The sequence below is a fragment of the Tetrahymena thermophila genome (assembly GCF_000189635.1).
Source record: "Tetrahymena thermophila SB210 genomic scaffold scf_8254470, whole genome shotgun sequence".
In the NCBI taxonomy this organism is placed as follows: Eukaryota; Ciliophora; class Oligohymenophorea; order Hymenostomatida; family Tetrahymenidae; genus Tetrahymena; species Tetrahymena thermophila.
Window position 1 is genome coordinate 868,683 of NW_002476246.1, and position 18,719 is coordinate 887,401.

General features: G+C 23.3%; 4 protein-coding genes across 4 annotated transcripts; 2 read left to right on the top strand and 2 right to left on the bottom strand. All coding sequences in view use genetic code 6, as the record gives it.

The window, feature by feature from the left end:
- Nucleotides 1-383: 383 nt before the first annotated feature.
- Nucleotides 384-8,057, bottom strand: TTHERM_00431360 (transmembrane protein, putative). Its single transcript, XM_001011361.3, has 8 exons — nucleotides 7,463-8,057; nucleotides 7,137-7,387; nucleotides 6,119-6,515; nucleotides 4,929-5,536; nucleotides 3,676-4,657; nucleotides 881-3,357; nucleotides 634-832; nucleotides 384-573 (listed from the first exon to the last, which is right to left on the bottom strand). The coding sequence occupies exons 1-8, from the start codon at nucleotides 7,989-7,991 to the stop codon at nucleotides 491-493; spliced, it is 5,526 nt and encodes a 1,841-aa protein (XP_001011361.2). The 5' UTR covers nucleotides 7,992-8,057; the 3' UTR covers nucleotides 384-490.
- A 1,078-nt stretch (nucleotides 8,058-9,135) lies between these two features.
- TTHERM_00431350 (hypothetical protein) lies at nucleotides 9,136-9,678 on the bottom strand (the record flags this gene model as incomplete). Its single annotated transcript, XM_001011360.3, has 1 exon — nucleotides 9,136-9,678. One exon carries the CDS (start codon nucleotides 9,676-9,678, stop codon nucleotides 9,136-9,138), a length of 543 nt encoding a protein of 180 aa, XP_001011360.1.
- Nucleotides 9,679-11,028: 1,350 nt separating this feature from the next.
- Nucleotides 11,029-17,779, top strand: TTHERM_00431340 (EEIG1/EHBP1 protein amine-terminal domain protein; the record flags this gene model as incomplete). Its single annotated transcript, XM_001011359.2, has 9 exons — nucleotides 11,029-11,146; nucleotides 11,212-11,339; nucleotides 11,431-11,527; nucleotides 11,627-11,732; nucleotides 11,855-12,176; nucleotides 12,251-12,745; nucleotides 13,169-15,807; nucleotides 16,411-17,389; nucleotides 17,567-17,779. 9 exons carry the CDS (start codon nucleotides 11,029-11,031, stop codon nucleotides 17,777-17,779), a joined length of 5,097 nt encoding a protein of 1,698 aa, XP_001011359.2.
- Nucleotides 17,780-18,163: 384 nt separating this feature from the next.
- On the top strand, nucleotides 18,164-18,331 carry TTHERM_000431329 (hypothetical protein; the record flags this gene model as incomplete). Its single annotated transcript, XM_012799443.1, has 1 exon — nucleotides 18,164-18,331. The coding sequence occupies one exon, from the start codon at nucleotides 18,164-18,166 to the stop codon at nucleotides 18,329-18,331; it is 168 nt and encodes a 55-aa protein (XP_012654897.1).
- Between the last annotated feature and the right edge of the window lie 388 nt (nucleotides 18,332-18,719).

Below are 18,719 nucleotides of genomic sequence, written 5' to 3' on the forward strand. Positions count from 1 at the left end.
AAAAATATCACAATCCAAAACAAATAAACTGTATTAACTCAAGATAATGTTTCAAATTTGAGAAATTGCAATTTGCTAAAGCAGAACCTAAGCCTGATAAATATATATTGATAAATACATCAATTGTGATCAAGTAAGCAGCTAATAAACAAATTAAATGAGCTTTATTGTTTTAAATAAATTTTAATAAGGAACACAATCCAAAAACAAATAAAATGTATATACTCAAGATAATGTTTCAAAATTGAGAGATTGCAATTTGCTAAATCAGAACCTAAGCCTGATACATATTAAAATCGATAAATAGATAGATAAAAAGATATATATATAGATAAATAAATAAATAATTAAATAAATAAATAAATAATTAAATAAATATTAAATAAATAAAGAGATAAATGCCAAAAAAATAAATTATCGTTTAAAATATGTAAACATAAATTAATGAGCTTGATAATGAAATGTCTTAAACAAAAAAAATTTTAATTTATCAACTTATTTTTAGATAAGCTATATTGAATTAAGATATCCCTTGATGGTCATAAGATTTTTCATCAAACTATTGGATTGAGTCTAAATTTAAAATCAATAGAATGAATTAATTTAGGGTGAATTACTGGATAATGAATTTACCTTATAGCTACTTGACTTGTTTTCCTTTAAGGGGAATTCTTATTTGTCTTTTTTAGCCTTTTTCAAACAAAGATCTGATAGCAGTTTGAAATGTTTCGCTTTGTTCTATGTTTTGCTATGGCCAGCTGTGTCTTTTCTTTAGATTTGGAACTTATTTTTTTTATGTATTCTTAGATTATTCAGGGGATTCTAGCTTATACTATTTTAAATTAATATTTAATAAAATATATTTGTGTAAATTTATTACTGAAAGGGATTCTTAACATTCATTAGTTTAGCTATTGCTTGTCTATTTATCTTTATCATCGGAGATATTTTGTTAGAAGATGTCATCATTTTTGAGTTGCTTGCCAGATTTAAAATTATACTAATATGGCTCATACAAATTTTAATACATTCCTATTGTGGTCATACATTTCAATAACATAAAAATATCAAAGACCATAATAACAAAGTAATATACTAATTATTCAAACATCAGAGTACTTATTTATGAAGATACTGAATAAAGTTCAGAATACACGATCTTGCTATATACATAGCAAGAAACACAAGTAAAGCTGCTCAAGATACTAAAAATAATATATTTCATAATTTTATCAAGCTGTTTGGACACAGGATTGTTAGAATCAAGTATGTCGTCGTCTTCTATCTCAAAATATTCTGTGTCATTTTGTTGATTAGTCTAATTTTGGGATTCTCTTGTTTAAATTATTTTTCTTATTTTGAGTTCTTTAACTCTAGTTTACTCTTAAATAATTTTAAAAAAATATCGATATGAAAGAAATCTTATAATGAATTCTTTTGTAAGACCAATTTATTTTAATTCTTGATTAAAAATCTTTAAAATAGCTTGTCCAGCGTAGATATTTGCTCTCATTTTAAGGACAATTAAAGCTCCGTAAATAATTTATATTAAGTAAAATTATTCTATGTTTACCAATCTAATGAAGTAGTAAACGCTCATAAATGGATCAATGAAGCCAAAATATTTGCAAGTTTCTACTGTGAAGGAGACTTTATGTTAAGTTAAACTATTGAAAAGACTGTAGACAATATTAAATATACATACAACTACTCCAAAAGGTGCATACAATTTGATATTAGGAGGTATTAGAGGTTCTTCTGGGTATATCCATAAATTTCTTAAATCCATTTCTCTGCTAATTACTTAAGTGCTGTTTATTTGTTCATTAGGACTCTATGTTACTCCATCAAAGGGTACCTTAGGGTTGCTAATAGATACTTTATCATTAATATTTGGATCTTTAAAGCTGCATTTATCTTATTATTCAGACAAGGTAAAATTATAATAACACTTTAAGCACTTCGATTTTGGATTATTTGGAGATGTATCACAATACAGACAGTACTCTATTCCGCATGATTAGGAATGGTCGTTGTCTGAGCAAACATAACCTTTAGAAGTCTTTACTTTTACTTAACCGTTCCAGCAAGGCTGATTAATGCAAAACAAACCCAAGCTATCATAAATATCTCCTTCATAGCATGACATGCAAGCATCAGGGCTGCCCTAGCAAGTTTTACAATATTAATTACATTCAATATTAAAATTTTTTTAAATATTATCTAACTATCGGACCAACAATGGGTTTGATACATCTTTCAGTAATAGAGATAATGTAAACAGATAATTTTCATAATTTTGAGTTGGAAGCTAAACTTGAGTAAGTTTAATAATTTAGTATCTACTATGAATTAGTTGAATAGGTTAAGTTACTTAAATAGAAATGTAACTGTTATTATTGTTTTATTCAACTGAGAAGCTATAAATTTTTTCATCTAAAATTTCCAAATTTGAACCTAAAATGCTTGAATCTTACCCATAAGACAGCTAAGAATTACTAGATATGCTAAATATCTTAGGAATTTAGATTTCAAAAAAGTAGCTTTAATCTCCAGTAAAAAAAATCTGCATCTAAATATAAATGTCAACAAAACTTGAAACTATAAGCTAACTTGTCTAAATAGTGTTATAGTTTAATAAAGAGTCTTATTATTGTGATAACAAATAAACATTCATTAATTTTGAAGCAATGATAGCTACGCATTTTCCAGGGATCAATGTATCAAGCTATTTGTCAGGAGTGCAGGCAGTACAATAAGTTGAAACGTTTACACATTCCAAGCAACTTGGATCACAAACTAGTGATTGTTAAGAATTTAATGTGAAAGAATCAAGCTAAGCTATGTACGTGTCTGTAACTTGCAGATTCCTCTATACCTTTACAACTGATGCTTGATTAGAGAAAAGTTCTTTCTTGCTTTTTAAATTCTAAAATGTGATTGTATAATACTACATTTAATCAGATAAAATAAAAGGAAAGTTAAGAAATCTAAAAGAATTGATATAATTTGGATTGCTTAGTAGTAGAATGTCTTTTGTTGGTTATCCGTTAATTAATATTTAAAGCTAACTTAAGCTGTCCTAGCTAATAGCTGGAATATTTAAATATAAATCCAAATAATTCTACAAATCTTATTGATTTAAAGAAGAAAAGCTTATTGTGACTACCAGTTACATGTCTTCACCGTAAATAGCGGTTTCAGAAACTACACCTCTTGAAATTATATTAACCGATTAAACAGTCATCTAACCAGAATCTGTTATGATAAAACAGTTTTTTACTACTTAATATTAGAAAGGCTACTAACTCAAGCTATCTATAATTTATATTGTGGAGTCTGAGAGAACATTATAATCTTTTCATTATAGCAAAATTAAAGATTGAAAATAACATTTAAACAAAAAATAAAATAAATCAAATTTTTAAAAATTAAAATGTTTGTTTTTAAGTTGATTAAAAAAAAAAAACAGAAAAAAGTAAATTTTATTTTTATGAAACAACAAAGAAATTCAATTCATTAATAAAAAATTATGAATTTATTTTATAAGTGGTTATAGTATAAATTGAAGTGGGATGTTTTTTTTTATTTATGCCTTTTAATTTTAGATGCAAAGAAATTAATAATAAAAATTAATATTTAAAATTGCTTTATGCAATTAAAAAAAAAAATTACTATTTATAACAGTTGCAGACGCATAGTTAGGAATTTATGCAGGGTTTTAGATATTTTTTACTAATAGGTAGATTTAGGTGCTGGTTAAATAGCTAATTGTTTTAGTTATGGTGAGCTATAAAATAATTACTTATGATAAAGACTAATGAGGAATAAATTAATAAGTAAAACTTTAATCTAATCCTACTACATCTATTGTAGATTGGGCAAAATTATAAAAAGCAGGGAAAAATATCTAAAGCAGGTCATTGTTATGAAGCTAAACTTAGAGCGAAAAGGAAATATAGATGCTATTTGATTCACAGTTTAAAGAGCTTGTTGTTTGCCTCAATTGAAGATTTGGGAAAACATTGATTGGAGGAAGCTTATAAAAATTGTTTAGTTCTTTGATTTGTTTTGTACTTGAGTTTACTTTGGTTAGAGAATCTCTTACAATGTAGGAAAAAGGAGTAACGTCGCTAGGAAAAGGAGGTATATTCGTTCCTAAGGGTTTCATATACCTGGGAATGACAGTGTTATAAATTATGATGTTTTTAATGTTTTAATAAATTGTATTGGTAAATTAAGAATCTGTAATTGTAATTGTGTGAGATGGAATGTCGATTGTGCAGATTGAAGTTGGCAAATAACTTTCAATTAGCTTGCAACTTATTTTATTTTAATAGGGAATTCCTTAGTTATCTATAAAATCAAGAGGTGGTATTATTTCTAGAGGTAAAGTAAGAACTATTTCTTCGGTTGAAAAGATTCCGCTATTAGAATTCAAGGTAACTAATAATTATTCGCAGATGATCCCTCTGAGTTAAATGTCATTCAAGCAGACTGCTGTAGCATTAGTAACAAATTCATAAATGTATGTAGTTTTTGAATTAACGATTTAGTAATATGAATTATCATTATATAATAGTTATTTTTATTAATCGATTGTGAATACATTCAAGTAAAAATCTAAAGCTGAACTAATTTAAGGATTCTAAAATTCCTATTTAAAGAATTTTTTTTATAAAAAAATATTGATATTTTTTAGGTTATTTTTAAATTAAAAAAGAATTAAATAAAGCTTTGGAATAAAAAGTTTAAATTTTCAATTAGATTTAAATAAAAAATGAATAATTTGAACACTTTTCTGAAAATTAATGGCTTTAGTAAGCTCTTAACAAACAAAAAGTGTTGATAAATTTTCCTAATCAGCAAAAAATTTGAAAAATTAATGAAAATAGTTAGTAAGTTTTGATAAAAGTTTATTTTTTTACTGAGAAAATTAGTTAGACTTTCAGAGGATTACCAAATGTATAAGCTAATTATTGCTATTAACAAACCATTTGAGATATAGTAATTAACTGATTTTATATGCTTAAAAAGGGAGCACAAAACTAACTTTAGCCAGGATCAAAATTAGTAAGCTGGATGTTTGGCATGTTCATTACAGTAATCTCTTTAGGTATTTGAATAGTAACATAAGAGTTTTGGTATACTACCTAACCTAAATCTATATTAAAGATGTACTAAGTTTTTACTCTTATACCGCTTAATAGTGGTGTAATTTGCAAACTCATTGATTTGGATTATATAAAATTCATTTTTTAAAAAGTATTAACTTCTTAAATTTTATATCTCATAAAGTCTGGTGTTAATGATTGAAAGAAAATTTTTATGTTATCAGAATTAAAAATTCTATTAGGTGCTCTTAGCTTAAAACTCAATGTAGCTTGTTTCAAACTTAAACTAACAGTTTAAGTTAATGAAAGCAATATTTATACAGTATAATCAGATGATAAAGGATAATGATTAATATCAATTAGAATGAAATTATAAGCAGTATTTTAGTTATCAGTAATAATTCTTCCTTTGAATTACAAGTCTATTTATTTCAAAAAATAATTATAAATTAAAAATGAAAGAAAATTTGATTATTTTAATTTAAAACTCATTCAATCTATCTAACTCATATTTATCAAAAATAACACATAAACAAAAATAATTTATCATTAAAATAAACATTCATAATAAAAAAATGTATATAAATAATACTTTAAATCTCCAATAATTCTAAAAAAATTACTTGATTTTGGAATTTTTTATTAATAATTTAATGAAAGATAATTTTTTTAAAATATAAATTCTTTAAATTAATAAAAAGCTAAATTCAAAATTATTTTTATAAATCAGAGGGCAATTTAGATAAAGGCTTGCTTTTTAAGTAAATCCTTAAAAATTCCACTAAAATGTTGTTTTGGTAAATTAAAAAATTTTGATAAAATTTACAACCCTCATTTATATATTAAAAAAATTGCTTAAAATAAGAAATATTGAATTATTAAACTACTTATTTTTTAATAAGAAAAGGGTTATAGAATATTGAAAACTGTATTTTTTTAATTTCAAAATAATTATCTTGTTAGAGTAAATATTAAAGAAAATGTTTAATCGCTTATTTACTTACCTTAATTAAAGTCAACTAAATCTTAAGGAAAATTTATACCCAATATGAAAATATTTTCATAATAATTAATAGTACCTAAAGTGACTTTAAACTCAAAATCTGATAGTACTTCTATATTTTATGGAAAAGAAACTATTATTGGCAAATTTACTTATTTTTTTGGAGCAAAAAAAGGCTCAGGAGCATAGATAAAATCTCCATCTTTAAAAAGACAATCATTCCCATTATTTATCTTGCAAAGATCCATACGTAATCCAAAATAGGTTGTACTAGTAGAAAAATCAAAAAATCCTGGAATTTATAGAATTAAATCGTAGCTGTTGTAAATGCCAATAGCATCATATAGCTTAGAAATCTAATATTAGAAACCAGAGGATACTTTTATAAAGAAATTCCACTATTTAATAACAAAAAAATGTTCAATTAATTAAAAAAACTCTTTTACTTTAAAATAAGAAATAAAATTTTCTTTTAAATTCTTATTTATGATCGTTAGTTAAAAGAAAATTAACCAAAATATTTTATTTTATTTATTTATAATCTGTTTTTTTATAACTTCTAAGAAATTTAATAAAGCATTCCAATAATCAAAGTCTTTTTAATTCAATAAAAATTTAATGATTGAAATATTAACTTATTATTTTAAGAAATTTATTTATTTTAAAAAATAAAGAAGATTTTTTTAATAATTAGTCATATCATATAGACTAGCTACAGTCACCTTCACACTAATTAACTAACTAACTAACAAACTTACTAATTGTTTTAAAGAAACTATATTTGTATTTTATTTTCATTATTTTGATAAATGAAACTATATATTTTTTCAGAAGATATTGATGATTTCTTAAATTAAATTATTATTTGGTTTGATTGAAATATTTAATTAATAATGGATAATTTTATGATCAAATAAAAGTCCTATTTTGTCGAGATTATTGTCTTATTGAGAAATGAATTATTTTATATAATTGTTTCTTTCTATTTTTTTATTTAATTATAAAAAAAAACGGATTACTGTGCCATCACTTATTGATTGACCATTATCTGATATATATTAGGAAAATGGAACAGTATTACCCCTTCTATCAAATGTACTATAATTTATTGTAAAAAACAAGCTGTATTTAGAGAGATCTAGATTTGTTAACTTATAATAAAGACTAATCTATAACTATGAATCTTTATAAATATTTGGAGTCGTAGGTGGTTGTCGGTTACCGTCATAAGATTACATTTTACATCTCACTGGAACACCACCAAGCATATCTGATAGATAGATAAATAAATAAATTAATTAATAAGTACAATAATTAGAATTTTATTTAGACTCAAAAAAATTACATGCATTTTAAATAAAGGATATGGTGTAATTTACTGATTAACCATCGATTTCACTTTAAATTGTAGAAAGATTTTAAGAAAAACGAGTAGTTGCATTGATGTTGTAGCTGTTTGCTTATGCTCCTTCAAAGAATATTTCGCAATAGCCTGAATATTTACTTGCATAATTCTTCACTTGTAGGATAAAGTAATATAGATCTATTTGATTATCGAATTCTTAGAAAATATTCGCCTTGATTGAGTTAACATAAATATTAAGAGAGGAGTTTGAAGGATGAATAGGCCTAAAAAGGCGAGAGTGAGTTCCTACAAACTAAAACAGAAAGTAAATATCTCCATTTTGACTAGCTTAGCCAGATTGCATACCAAATTGTAATACAGGTAAAGCGGTGGAATACAATTTCACATATGTCTAAATAGGTACAGAAGGACCTTAATACTGAGTTTGCATGTTGTTAGCTGAACTAATTATAAATGCTTTTAATACAAAGAATAAATTGGCAAACATTAGCAGCTTAAAAGAGCTCATTTTGTTTATTTGTTTTATTTTTAAGCACAAGAAGTAAGTAATATTAAGTTAGTAGAACTTTGACTTTTTTGTTATCTTTTTATAATCTTTAATATAAAAAGTATTTATTAAATTAAGAGATCACTTTCTTCTTAATTCAATTCTTCCCTTTATAACATAATTGTGGTATATTTATGGTATCTTTTTTTTGGATATTAATTGTTTTTATTCTAAATCATTGTATCTTATTAATTAATTAGAATTTTCTTATTTTTATTTCCTTTCATTAAATTTGTTACGACCACTTTCATTTAATTATAAAGATAGATTGAAAGACATTTTCAATTGATGCTCAATCATTTAATTAATAAGTTTTTCATAAAACATAATTATTATTTAGAAAAAAAGGCATTATCAGTTTATTAAATTATTGTTTTTATCTTTAATTCAAAACATAAATATAAATTCAAATAATGATGAATATTTTGATTTATTTCAATTAAATAAATGATTTTTTAGAATTTAATTTGAATGTTTTAGTTAGTTAGATAGTTAGTCTATACTAAATATGAGTAAGTAGATAATAAAAGTAAATAAATGTTTTTAAAATTATAATAACAGCTCTTAAATTAAGAATTCCTCTATTTGTTTGAATTTATGAGTAGGAAGGAAGAGTTTCAATATCAAGTAATATCATGAATAGAGTGATAATATTATGACTTAAACTTAACCTTCATCTATAAATTATAATTTCAGTAAAACTTATCAAAACTGGGCATCTAAGGAACCAAGAATTAAGTACAGGTGTCCTGTTTATAGATGGATTTTATAATGAATTAAAACTTTTGCTTATTTTTTAACGAGTGCTGAGTTTATAAAGGTGCCTAGCTTGACAAATATTATGGTGCTATATAAAAATGGTTATTTTAAATTTTAATATAGTGTATATATATATTATATTTTTGTTTGATTGTAATTAACTCACTCAATGCTTACTTACATTCTTGGATTTTTGAAAGCAGTTTTATATATAGTAGGTAAAATTAAAAGTAATAAATGATTTTTGTTAAAAAATAGAATTATTTTAATATTTATAATTTCAATAAAATAACTGATGGATTGAGTAATTAATTTATGTACAATATAAAGAGGTTTGTTTTAATATTCATAAGTTATTTAAAGCAAATGTATTCATGTAATCATTGAATACTTCGTTTTCTTTCTGCAAATGAATATTTGTTTAGAAATCCCTTTTGTTAAAGTCAACAGGGTCAAACTCATCTTTCTTATAAAATTTCATTAAATCTGGTTTTTAAGAGAATATTTCTTGCCATTTTTCACTTATTTCTGGATTTTTTTTAGCTAATTTAGGCTGGTCAGGCTTGATGGAAACTAAATTTGAGTATCTATTTTATTTTACTTATTAATTTAAATATTTTGTTGCATTCATAGGAATTGGTGCAGGCCTAATCATCTAAGGTTATTCGTCTTCATCATCTAAATAATTGCCTTTAAATTCTTATTTCTTACTTAATCCTTCACTAATAGTTGCTTTTTTTTAATTTTTTCCTTCTATTTCTAAATTTTTTTGAGCTTAATCTTTTTTGAATCCAAACTATCTTTCTAATTCTTCAATGTCTTTTTGTAGATCAAAAATTTTTGCGTCATATTCTTTTGCTACTCCGAAATCAGGCTAAGATAAATCCATTTATTTATTTTCCTTAAAGTTATCTCTATTTTAGTTAGTTTATTAGATAGTTAGTTATTTAGTAAATCGATGATGAAGTCAATCCTTTCTTTTAATAATTGATTTATGCCTAAGCTCAAATATTTTGTATATTTAATACAAATTATTAAAAGGGGCTTTGATCTTATTATAAGCAATCAAAATCTATTTATTTTAAAATTTAAAAGCATTATTGAAAAAATTTGAAATAGCTAAATAATTATGGCAAGTTAGTCTAGTCTACACAAAATAATTGTTTCATATTTAAAATTTTTAATCAATATTTTACATTTCTTTTATTCAGGTTTCAACAAATAAAAATTACCAAACATAAAAGATTTTGCTTAATATCAGAGATAAAATAATTTTCAATCTAGCATATATTAATTAATACTTCTGTTTTATTAAATAGATCATTTTTTTATTAAATAAATATATTTATAACAAATAGCAAGAAAGAAAAGAAGTAAAGTGTTTTAGATTTAAAAAAACTAAATTATTTTTATTTAAATAAATTGTTTTAACATATAAATTTAAGATGTTTTTTTTAAATGCATCAATAAATTCACCATAAAATTTTTATTAATTTATTTTGTGATGAGATTGTAAAAAAGCTACTTTAATTTTCTTTAAGTAAATTTAAGATATTTTTTTATCAGATAAATCCATAAATAAATTCACCATCAAATTTAAATTAATTTGTTTTGTAAACAAACTTAATTAAAAACTATATAGATTAAATCCTTATTATATAAGACCCTCTAACCCTTTTTTCTAAATTTTTTTAATAAGATTTTTTGTACATTTTATGTTTGAAATAAAGCTTGAGTGGTGGAAAATTAATGAGGATTTATAGTATATAATTCTTTAGAGAGCTACGTTTCTATAAGAATATTCTTTGATAGCTAGCTCTTTTTGAAGATTTTTACTTGCATCTAATACAAAAGGATTGGTAATAGATTTGTTTAATATTGCAAAGACTTTTCAATAAAAAAAAGAGCTTATAAATCAGCTAACTAGGTTAATGCACTAATATTTGGTTTTTTTCTATAGTTATTTGTTAAATGTGTGATTGAATGTGCGTTTATAAATTTTAAAAATAGTAGATCAATATTTATAGTAATTTATTACACTATTTTTTGTAATATTGTAAGTAAGTAAATCCAAACAAACATTTTTATTGTTAAATAATTTAAAAAATAAAATATATCTATTTGTTTTTCATTCATTTTTTAATTTATTCTTTCTTTTATCTTAATGTAATATTTTTAAAAATAATAAAAAAATTATTTAATTAATCAAACAATATTCAATATTAAAAGTAATTAAAATATGGCTTCAGAATAAGGATAAAACATCAAGGCGTTTCTTTTTAGTTTCGAAGTAGCTGTGTAGAAGATCAATTTAGCTATTAGCTTTCCATGCACGTTGCAAGTAGCTTGGAAAAGAGGTTTATTTTCTTGAAATATACTCGTCTGTTTAAATAAAACACACTATTTTACAAACTATAAATAGGTTCTCAGAAAGTAGAAACCAAAAATCAAGTTTCTCTAAATAAAGGCGAAGGAATATTTGATGAAAAGTTAGTGATTGAATCAAATTTATATTTCAATGAAGACTCAAAGTAGTTTCTAGAAAAAAAGGTTCAATTTTTTACTCATTTCACTTAACTTTATTTGTTTGTTTATGCTATTTCAGCACCTATTTATTCTATTTCATATATTAACAAAACAGTCAACTTTTACTGTCATAATCATTACACCAAAAGGGAATAAAGTAGCTGGCATAGCAAATTTAGATTTGGGGTATCTTGCAAACTAAAAACAACAGAGTAAACTTAAAATAAAATTGGCAACAAATTAATGAATAGCTAATAGCAGAATAAATAAATAAATAAATAAATAAATACATTAATTTATTATAAAAATAGTTTCTCAGTAATCTCTAAAACTTGACAAATGCCCTGATAAATTAGCAACTTTGTAGATTCAAATTAATTTAAATTTAATCAAAGAAGTTGATTTTACAAATATGAGGTAATTAACTATAAAAATTAGATAAACTATTTAGCATTTTTAATAGAGAGATGTTATTTATTTATTGCTCAATTTGCTACTGTTAATAGAAATATTAATTGAACAATATTCTTATTATAAAGCTAGGCATCAAACATGTCTAAAGCAGTAGCAGCTGATATGTTTATTCAAAACGAAGTTAAAGCCTAAGATCATATTTAATAGAGTAATTAGACGCACGCTTAGTAGGTTTAGCAGTAGATTCATCATTAGTAAAATATGCAATAAAATTAGATGATGGTTCAGTCTAACACAGCAAGTTAAGAAAGCAATGATGAAATTAAACAAAAATATTTGAAATACAAGCAATAATTTATGGAATAGCGTTAGCAGTTTACTGATTTGGAAAAGAAATTAGCAGATGAAAAGGAAATAAATGTTAAAAATGTTTCAAGAATAAAAACAGTAATAGAAAGATTAAAATTATTTTTCTTATAATGTTTTATTTAGATGTAGAATACATTTTTTTTTACATAAAGTTAGAGGAGCAAATTAAGGGATAGTTATTAAAGCTGGGATAAGAATCAAAAGAGAAGGAAGAAGCAAAGAACGAGTTGAAAAATGTTTTAACCAAACACTAAAATTTAGAATAGTAAATTTTAATCCTTTAAAGCAATCAGCAAAATGAATAGACAGGATTAAGTAATCAATTAAATGAACTACAAGAAAAATACAACCAGATAGTTTCCTATTTAATTTAAATTTAATAAACTTTAAGTTGTGATTAGGGCAAGGAACTTGATTATATATAACAAGTTATGAACTCTCTCTAAGAGTAGGATGATTAGCAAGGTTAGTATATTATAAAAATTTAGTAATAGACAAGTATGATAAATAATTTGAGTTAGGAAAAGTAAACTTACTTAAAAGAAAACCAACAACTTAAGCTAGAAATTTAAAAACTAGAAAAACAAAATTAAACCATAGTTTTGAATTTCAATCAAAATGAATCATCTTATTAATCCTAAATATAAGTAACTAACTAATTAATTAATAAATTAATTCTTACTAATTAACAGCTATCTTTCAAATCATTCTTCAAATATTTTTCAATTTTCAAAATTATTCATAACAAATTGTTTTAATCTTTTATTTATTATTAAAGAATAAAAATGAATATTACTAATTAATTACTGAAAAATTTTTGATCTCTATTTGCTAGTTTTTATTAAATTTAAATGAATTTCATAAATAAAAACTGCAAAAAACAGGTGGGATAAACATCTTTTTTAAAAAAATTTTAATTTTAGAATAACTTTAATTTTATAAAGATTTTTTTCAACTTTTAGCAAGTTAGTTAAGAATGATTTTGTTTTTTACAATAAATGATTAAAAAAATTATTTTGGATTGTTGTTTTTATAATTTTTTAATAAATTATATTTTTTTAAATATTTAGGAATTGTAGAATTAGATTAGCCAAATTTAAAATGATGCAGAGAAGGCTATAACTGATTTATAGTCTTAGTTGCAGTCAAAAGAATAAGAATTAGAATAGGAAAAGCTATCTATAGTTGAATTTAATGAAAAAGAAAAAGAATTAAACTTAATAATTAATAACTATGAAGCTTAACTCTAACAAACTTAACAAGAGATTTAGTTGCTAAAGGATGATTTAAAAAATAGAGAACTATAGTAAAAAAATTAAGAGCAAAGTATTATCAAGTTTTAAGATGAAAATAAAGCACTACAGAAATAAATTCTAAGTTTGAATGATGTTATTAATTCAAATTAGATTAATTAACAGCATAATAATTAGGAATTAGAGGCCTAAAAAAATTAGTTAGCTTAATAATTGGAAGATAGGAATCAAGAAATTAGCTAGCTTCAACAAAATTTAGATCTTCTAAATCAAGAAAAATCCTAACTTAGTGTTGAACTATAGGAAGCCAAGCAAATTTTATAACACAGTAAATAGGAATTTGAAGATTTATAGACTGAGTTCAATAGCTAATTCAATTAATATCAATTTGATATTTAACAATTGAAATAGCAAATTGATATTTATGAATAAAATAATAAAAACTTATAGGAATAAATAAAACAGTTAAGCAATGAAAATGATTAATTATCTTAAGATTTTAAAAATAATGAATAAAAATTCATTCAGTCATCAAAAGAATTCAGTGAGTTGCATTTATAATTTGATACTTTATAAAAAGAAAATACAAATTTAAAAAATTAAATTACTTAACAAGCTGAGTAAATAAAAAGCTTGAGTCTTTAAGGTGAAGAAGGAATAAAGCAAAAAAGCGTCGAATATGCAGCTTTGTTACTGAAATTTAATAGCATTGACAAAGATCATCAAAGTTTATAAAACAAATTTAGCGATAGCACAAATTAATTTGAGCAAGAGAAAAAGAAGTTAAACTAGTAATTGAAAGATAAGCAGGAATAATTTGATGAAAAAGTTGCTAAGATAACTTCAGATTTGGACTAAACAAGAGCAGAAGTAATTAAAGTAAAACAAGAATTAGATGCAAGTAAAGTGGCTAATTAATCATCCTAGTAAATTATTTCTAACTAAACTCTTTAAATTAATTCTTTGACATCAACTGTTGAAGAGCTTAAAGCTGGAGGAGCTTCTGTTTCAGAGTAAGCACAATCTTACCTAACAAAGATTTAAACTCTTGAAGCAAGCTTGGCATCTTAAACTTTAAAATTAGATGAGGCAAATAGCAAAAATTCAGCATATGAATAATAAATTTAAAGCTAATAGAATTAGATACAAGTTGTTTAAGAGCAAATTAAATAGTTAGAGTAAGAAAAAATTGTATTACAAGAGCAAATTGAAAGTCATTTGGATGAAATTTAAAATCACTAAGAGTAAATGAAATAACTTTAGTTAGAAAACAACAATTTTGAAGATCAGGTTAAATAACTTAGACTTGAAATTGTTAACTAAGAAGAAAATATAAAACAACTTGAGTTCACTAAAAATAGTTTAGAAGAGTAAATATAATAGTTAGAATAATAATTGGATAATAAAGAAGAGCAATTTAATCACCTTAATGAATAATACGATAGTTAAATTAAAGGTTTATAATAATAAAATGAAGGTTTACTTGAAGAGTTGAAAAATAAAGAATAAGATTTAATTTTATGTTAGAATGAAATAAAAAATCTAAACATTTAAATTGAATAAGAAAAGGAAAGCTGTGAACAAATAAATGTATAAAATGAAGATTTAATAAAATAAGGTGAAAAGCATTAAGAATAGATAAGTAATTTAGAAGAATAACTTAAGTTGCTTTAGAAAAAAAATGCTTAGTATTAATAGCAAATATAGGTATTTGAAGCATCATCAAATGAAGAAAATAACGAGCTTTGTAGCAAATTGAATTAGTTATAATAAAATTTAGACGATGTAAATGAATAAGCCTAGCTATAGCAAGGATAAATTTAAAATGCTTAGGAGGAAATAGAGGAAAAAAATCAATAAATAAAATAATTAGAAGAATTTAATTCTAACATGAAGATAAAGCATGATGAATATGAAATGACTATATCTTCTTTAAATATTACAATTCAGACTCATTTAGAAAACTAAAGAAAACTAGATTAATTGCTGCTAGAAAAAGAAAAGGAAATTTAGACTATTCAGGAAGAAAATATTTCATTGACGAAAGAGTAATAGTTGATTTAATAAAGCCTAGAGGAAAAATTAATGGCATAAAAAGAATAGGAAAAACTTGCAATTCAAGAAAAGTAATAGACAATAGATGAGCTATAATCTGAAAATGAGTCACTTTAGCATTAACTAAATAACTTAGAAGAATAAATAAGAAATAATTAATAACTCATAGAATAAAAAGATTAACAACTGTATGAAGTAAGCTAAAAACTGGAGTAAATATAATAAGAACAAGCACAAATTACTTAAGAGGGAGCAAAGTAAAATTAAGAATATGATCAAAAACTTTAGAATCATGAAGCTCTAGCTTAATAGAATGAAGAATTATAACACGAAATAGAAATAAAGCAAGATGAAATTTAATCCTTACAGTAAAAGATAAAACTACTTGAAGACGATTAAAGGTATTAATTATTAAAGCTAATTTATTTTCACAGACCCACATTCAATCAAGATTTCATTTTATTTTAAATTCCTCTCTCAAAGTAGAAAAATAAATAAATTTTTCTCCAATTTAAAAAAATCTGTCTTTTGAAATTCTTTTTGGGATGTCAAATTATTTATTTATCTGCTTTGTATTTAACTGAGAAATAACCTGTCTCACATAAATATATGATAAAACTATGCATTTTTTTTTATTTTAATAAAGTAAATTATTTTTAACTGCAAAATTTTCAAATGCCATTTTTGATAAGATAAATAAAATCATTTAAAAAAGTATTTATTTAATCCTTAAATTAATAAAAATTAATTTGAGAAAAATTTGAAAATATTGTCTCTAAAAAACTTTTAATTTTTATTAATATCAAGTGTTATAAAACTTTAAATAATAAAATTATTTAAATTAAAATGATTGATTGATTTAAATAGAAAATATTTTTTAGGTTTCTATGAAAATTAATTAAAAAATTATTGTAAAGTTAAAATTTTTATCAAGTTAATTTATAAAGATAAGCTTTATTTGTATAAATTATTATTTTTTTAATCAAAAAACTAAAAATAAATAGGGAAAAGCATCAAGATATTGAAGATTTAAAGCATCAATTGCAAGAAATGAGTGAATAAAATTAAGGAACTGAGCAGAGGTACACAAATTAGATGGAGGAAACTTTGGCTTTGCAAATGGAGATTAGGTAGTTACATGCATAGATTCAGGAATCACATGCAGAAAACAATAACAAGGATGGCTTGATTGCCTAATTAAACTCCTATGAGTAGGATAACTAGTGTTTAGAAGAAAAGGTTCAAGAGTAAGAAGTAGAGTTAAATAAGGCTCAGTAAACAATTTCTGAGAATTAGATAGAAATTAATAAATGCAAAAACTAAATTGCAGATTTAACAGCATAGTTGGTTAGCTTGAAAGAACAAATTCAAGAAAACAGCCCAAGTAAAATAGGATATGAAGAGAAATATCACAAGTTGAACAAAGAGTACAAAGAATAAATCCTAGCCTTTAGAGAACAAGAAAGTGAATAAAATGCTAAGATTTATCAGATGAAGTAAGCAATTGAGACAAATGAGGAGACTATTTCCAATTTAAATATCGAAATATCTGACTTGATGTACAAGATAACAGGTTTAGAAAGAGAGCTTGAGCTACAAACAAATGAATTTGAAGCAATCAGAGCAGAAAAAGAATACCTTAATGAAAAATTATCTCTTAAAAACCAAGAACTTGAGGAATCTCTTACATAAAACCAACAAAACTCCCACAACAATGACAACTCTCATACTGACAATACTTAGTCTGATAAAATATACCTTTACCAAGAATAAATAGAATAATTAACACATAAAAACCAAGAATTGTAGAACAGGCTAAACGAAATTCTAAATCAAAACATTATGAATACACCTTAGTCTAAAGATAGGGAAAATAGAAACTCCGTAAAATCTCTCAGCTCTCCAATTAATAATAAGACTTTTGCTAACAATTAGGTAGACTAAGAGCTCTCACAAGTCAAATAAGACTTCGAATTATCCAAGGTATTTTCATTCATAAATTATTTTAATCTTTTCAGTCTAATTTATAAATCTCAAATAAAAATTCAATAAGTCATTCATTAATTTTTATTATGAAAGGAAAAAATGAATTTGATAAGAATAAAATGAGTTTTTTTAGTATTTTATGAATAATAAAAATAATGAAATTAAAAATTTTAGATTGAGCTTTAAAAGGTGACTTAAGAGAGAGACATGATGAAAAATGAATTTAAATAAATGAAATAAGAAATTCAAAAAGCAAAAGACAGCGATAAGATAATTGAGACTTTGACTGATCAGCTAGTCAAATCCAAATAAAAATTAGGTGATATGTACAACATGGCCATATAAATTGGTGGAATGGAATTGCTAGAAAAACTTTAGCAGTTTTGATCAAAAATTTCATTAACAAAAAATAATTTCAAATTAAAGCTATCAACAAAAAAAAGAAAAGACAAAAATACATGTATGTTTTATTTATTTATTTAAAGATAAATTTAAAAAGTGATATTTTTAATCTTAATTTTAAATATATTTTGTTAAAGTTTCATTTTAATTACAAATATATTTACAATTTTTAATAAAAAATTCAATTAGAAACATAAAAATGCAAGTTAGTTATTATTGATTTTTATTATTTATTGTTTTATTTATTAATTTTTATAAGTTATATTATTCTGTAATTAATTTCTATATGTGGTTAATTCCTATTAAAATATATTTATAAATATCTTAATATTATTTTAAAATCTTAGAATTTATTATTTTCAAGCCGTCATGGAAATAGATCCAACACATTCAGTAAGAAATCCTGATCTTCACACTATTTTAGATGGATCCAACTAACTCATAGACTCTCTTACTCTAAAACAATAAAGACAATTTGTATCAGATTTCCTAGCCAATCAGGCACCGAAACTATAAGAATAAGAAATTCCAGTATGATGAAAGTTTATAAAGAACTGTCTAAATAAATAAATGGATTTAGTAAAAATTTTTTTGCATAGCTAAAATTCATGTGTGTAAACTCAATAATAAATAATTATTTTCAATTAATTTTTTTATAAATTGTATTAGATATTTTTCTTTAGCATGATTTCTATGAATAATTTTTTTTTATGATTTAAATACCTTTTTATTAGTTTATTTATTCAATAAATTAATATTTTATATTAGATAATGCAGAAATCAATTTTTAACCTTCTTTGTAATTTCAAGGATTAAATAAAATATGAAGTGAATTATTAATAACCAAGTAACATTATGCTGATTAATCCTTATTTGAGTATATATTTACTACTCAAAATTTTATTAAGTATTTTGAATGTATTTA